Below are 4,501 nucleotides of genomic sequence, written 5' to 3'. Positions count from 1 at the left end.
GTCCAGGTGATAGGTCACCTAGTCATAGTAGGAAATGAGATTGGTCAAACAAGACCTACCCGCAACAAACCCTCCCTCCTCCTCCTGCCTCCACGATCAGCAGCACACTCCTTCCACTCCACTGCCCACTTATGCTGCTGTCCCCAGCTGAAGCAGGGGCAGGGGATACTCCAGAGCCACTCCTGCCCTGCTGCATCCAGGTTGCACAAGGAACCATGCTTGGCTAGAGGCAGTAGCAGCAGCAAATGGGCTCCCATCCTCTGTACCTGCTCCTAGTCTGGTAGGGAACAGAGGGATGGGGGGCAGGAGGGAAGAGTGGGGAAGGAAGTAAGAGAGGTAGAAACCAGGCAGGGAGAAGGGGAGGAGGGACTCACCTGCTGCTGCTGCCGGGATCCCTAGATGAGCCCAGCTCCAAGCAGAGCCCAGATGGAGTGGCTCTGAAGCTCCCTCTCCCTCCAGCCCCAGTCCCTCCCCCCAAGGGCTGCCAGAGGCAGCGACAGCAGTGGGTAGGGGAGGCCATGCCGCTAAGCATAGAGAGGAAGGGAGGGAGGAATTCTTATTTGCTTTGGGGGCTTAAAAAAATGTCCCCAGGTCCTTCTCCTGTAGTGCAGTCATCTGCAGTGCTTTTGCACCATTGCAACACTTTGGATCCACCCAAGCTGTGATTATTTACTTGCATCATTTTAGAATAATACTGTGAAACATTATTTAAATTGCAATAGCACCTAGAAGCCCCAGTCATGTACCAGACCCCACATTTTTAGGCCACAACTAAACTGTAACAAAGACTCACTGTATGCTTAGAAATAAGGAATTAAGTATAGACAGGAGATGGGTAGAGCACATTGAATGAGAAAAAGGCCTATATTATTTGAGTGTTGTATACATAGAAAACATATGGTGTTGTATATATATCAGGGGCGGGTCCAGAGCAGGCACAGGGCAGGCCAGGGCCAAGTTCGGGGCTGTATGCATGGGTTCTGGCTGATCTAGAGCTGGTCCACCCCAGGCAGGGCAAGTCGAGCATGGACTGGGGTGAGGTAAGCTGTGTACTCAGCTGCTGCTGGGCACTGGTGGTGGCGGCAGTGGCGAGGAGGAGCCACAGGGCGTGTGGGCTCCAGGTTGTTGTGGGTGGGTGTGTGGGGGGTGGTGACTGGCCTGGAACAGCTCCCCAAAACTACCTATGTGGCCCACTGGTCCAAATAATTGTCCACCCCTGTCCTAGTAGTTAGGACCCACATTATGAATGTAGATCCTCCACATGCAAATCTACTGGGCCTGACTTGACATAAAACTAAGGTCTCCAACTTATTGGGCAATTGCCCCAATAATCTAGAAGTGGACAGATTCAGTCCCTCGTGCTGCAATTGTTCTACTTGTATTTTCTTTTAAACTAATCACCACATGAGGATGAACAAGGACAAAGTATTTCCCTTCCCACTTTGAATGATGCAGGTATGATGCTCACTTGATAGCATGCTTTCTGCCCTCCTACATGTATAAGCAGAGCAAGGAGTGGAGGGCTACATTCCTGAACTGATTCAACTTAGAGAGGTAGTTTTTGGGTTTTTTTGAATGGCAGTTGTGGAGTTGCTTAATAAATTGGAGCCAACGTTTAAGTTCTCAGACTGAAAAAGGTTGTGATTAAATGAAGTCCAAAGACAACCCCTGACTATACAGAATGAAACCCCTGGGGTTCATTATTTCCAATGAGGACAGAATTTGGACCTATTATTTGTTAAGATCCCTCATAGTAAAATATTAACATTTGGGAGCAATTCTCCATTGGCATGAATGGAGCAAACAACTTAATGTATTCATTCTATTTCTAAAATGTTCAGTTCTCTAACTAGTTTAATACTTCCTCGTTACTATTTAGTTCTTTTCTTAAAGTGAAAGAGAGCATAACTGAGTTTGTGCATACTAGCATTGGTATGGCAATTGGTTCCACAGATGACACAAACAGTGTGTGGAAGGAACCAGAAAAGTCAAGACTCTTAGAAACAAAAATGCTTTCCTTGAAAAGGGCCCCTGATGAAACCACATATTTAGCCGTATTTTATTTTCTGCTCTAATTGGCAGAGACGTTCTAGATACGTGGTTTTCAAGCTGTGGTCCATGGACCATTGCAGGTCTGCAGACTATGTCTAAGGGGTCTGCGGAAGATGACGCGGACCAATCAAAAGTAAGTGAATACCCACATTTACTATTCAAAGAGGTCTGTACCTCCCTTCAAAATTTCCAAAGAGGCCTGTAAATGACAGTTTGAAAACCACTGTTCTAGATACTCCATTTCTTCATACCGATCTACCTGAACTGTGATAGAGTGGTGTGGATCTACTGGAAAAAAAAGTCACAGATTTAATTGTTGCGAAGACTATACTTACATATGACATTGCTCAAGAAACTGAAGAACCCTTCATCTCTAATTCTATAGCTTACATCTTAATTTCATTTTTCCTGATCAAGTGAGAACTCCTGTTGCTAACATCTCATTTCAAAAGACATGAATGTGTCAATGCCCTAATAAAATTCTTAGTGAATGCTGAAATTGAATGAAGATAGAGCAAACTAAAATACACACAGACAGAAAACCAGTTATAGCTAGAGGCATACTCTCCTGCTGAGTTTGAAACTTGGTGCCAAAAAAGGAAGGGAATGAAAGGCAGGTTTTCAGCATGTCATACAGAGTATTTTTTGTAATTAGTCTAGTATGTTAGAATAATGAACAAATCCAGAAATAAAATATTTTTCAAAGTTATCTGCAAGTTATAAGGCTACCCAGAGAGGTTGTAGGTACAATCCCCATCATTAGAAGTTTCTAAGACCCAGGTAGATACAGCCTTGGCTGGGATGATCTAGTTGAGGATGGCCCTGCTTTGAGCAGGAGGTTGGACTAGGTTCCTTCCAACCGTAATTTTCTATGATTCTAAGCTGGGGGGTGGGAAACGAAACAACATAAAACGAAACCTACACACATACATGCTGCAATACCATCACTATAGCCCTGAACAATAAGAATCTCCTTTTAATCCCTTTGGCTTTTGAAGTCAGCAACCAAAAACATCTAGTTTCATGGTGTGGCCTCAGATCAGAGGTTTCACAGTGTAACTTTGGAGAAGTTATGACTCACTGCAACAGACATTACCTGAAATGCACTGACTCCAGCAACGTTTATTGGGGTGGCAAGAACAATAGCTAGCAGACGTTGCCACAATAAAAAAAAGATGTTTTTGGCCAGGCAGATTTAAGCAGACAATTCTAGGAACTACCACATCTGAGCAAGCTGCCAACCTTGTTCCATTTCAACCCCCTACTTAAGCCAGTAAAAGCATCTGCTCTCAGGCATCAGAAAACTTTTTTATAGCGCTATAAAGGTACAGCGCTCTTAAAACATGACAGAAGTACAATATTTGATGAGGGGAGGCTGAAGGGGGTTTATGAGTGTCCCTGCACTTTCCAGGCTAGGTGTTAGGGGGCACTCCACAGCCTCCTGGGGTTTCCCCACTGGGCAGAAACTTGATCAGCATACAGAAGTTATTTAAAGTACTGCAAAACAATGGTTCTCAACCTTTTTAGTTCCAGGATCCATTTGTAAACATCAACGACCAGTCCCAGCTCAGTGCCCCTCACTCCTGACCTGCTGCCCCCAGCCCACCAGTGTGGGACAAAGGGCATGTGTGGGGAAGGAGGTGGGTGTGTGGGGCATGGGGGGCCCCCAAGCACCCCCTTGCAGGCTGGAGCTCTGCCAGTCCACATGAGAAAACCCACGGGTTCCCATGTTCTTCTCTTTTAAAGGAGAATCCATTTCTAAAGTTTATTCAGGACCCTTTCATATATTCTTGCCACCCACTTTTGGGTCACAACTCCCAGGTTTAGAAATGCAGCTGTTAAAATACAGCGTTCCAAATTTAACACCTCCATTTAACAAGGGTTAATTGAAGCGCTGTGCTCATTTTTCAAGTGGAGGCTTCTGTGAAGTCAGGGCAATATAGCGCTTAAGTGGTGACTAAAGCAACGTCTGTGCGCACCCCGAGGACTGAGCGAGCGAATGACAGCGCGCAGGAGTCCTCGATCTCGGGGCGTTACAGGAAGGAGCTTTTCCTCCGCTCGCGGGGCCCCGGGGTCCTGTGCAGGCTGGCGAGGGGGGGGGGGACGGAGAAGCTGCACAGAGTGGCGTTTCTTTAGAAAGAAAACAGCCGTTTCAGAGTCATCCCCCTTCCCGCTCTCTGCGCGCCTACCTCGCACGGAGCGCCCCACGCTGTGCAGGTGCGCGAGGCCGGGGTGCTGCTCCTCCACGCCCCGCAGGAAAGTTTCCATCTCCAGCTGGTGGTGGTACGTGAAGTTCAGCCCGGCAGCCCACGGGACCAGCAGCACCAGGCGGAGCATGGCCGCGACCTGCAAAGAGAGGCGGCAGCAGGTGAGGAGCGGCGCGGCCCGGGCTCCAGCGTCCCCCCGCGCGGCAGCGCCTACCGCCCGCATGGCCCCGCGCCGAGGTGCC

At 47.8% G+C, this 4,501-nt stretch overlaps 1 protein-coding gene across 1 annotated transcript in view; it reads right to left on the bottom strand.

Annotated features, from left to right (window-relative positions):
• The window catches only part of CPM (carboxypeptidase M), a 64,941-nt gene extending 60,446 nt beyond the window's left edge, over positions 1–4,495 (bottom strand). Inside the window, exon 1 of the mRNA XM_019543246.1 lies at positions 4,242–4,495. Within this exon, the coding sequence (XP_019398791.1) occupies positions 4,242–4,482 (241 nt within the window). The 5' untranslated portion in view covers positions 4,483–4,495. The remainder of the gene's footprint in view (positions 1–4,241) is intronic.
• Between the last annotated feature and the right edge of the window lie 6 nt (positions 4,496–4,501).

This window comes from Crocodylus porosus, unplaced genomic scaffold (assembly GCF_001723895.1).
Source record: "Crocodylus porosus isolate Cpor-Errol unplaced genomic scaffold, CroPor_comp1, whole genome shotgun sequence".
Lineage (NCBI taxonomy): Eukaryota > Metazoa > Chordata > Crocodylia > Crocodylidae > Crocodylus > Crocodylus porosus.
This window is presented reverse-complemented; position numbering and strand designations above follow the sequence as displayed.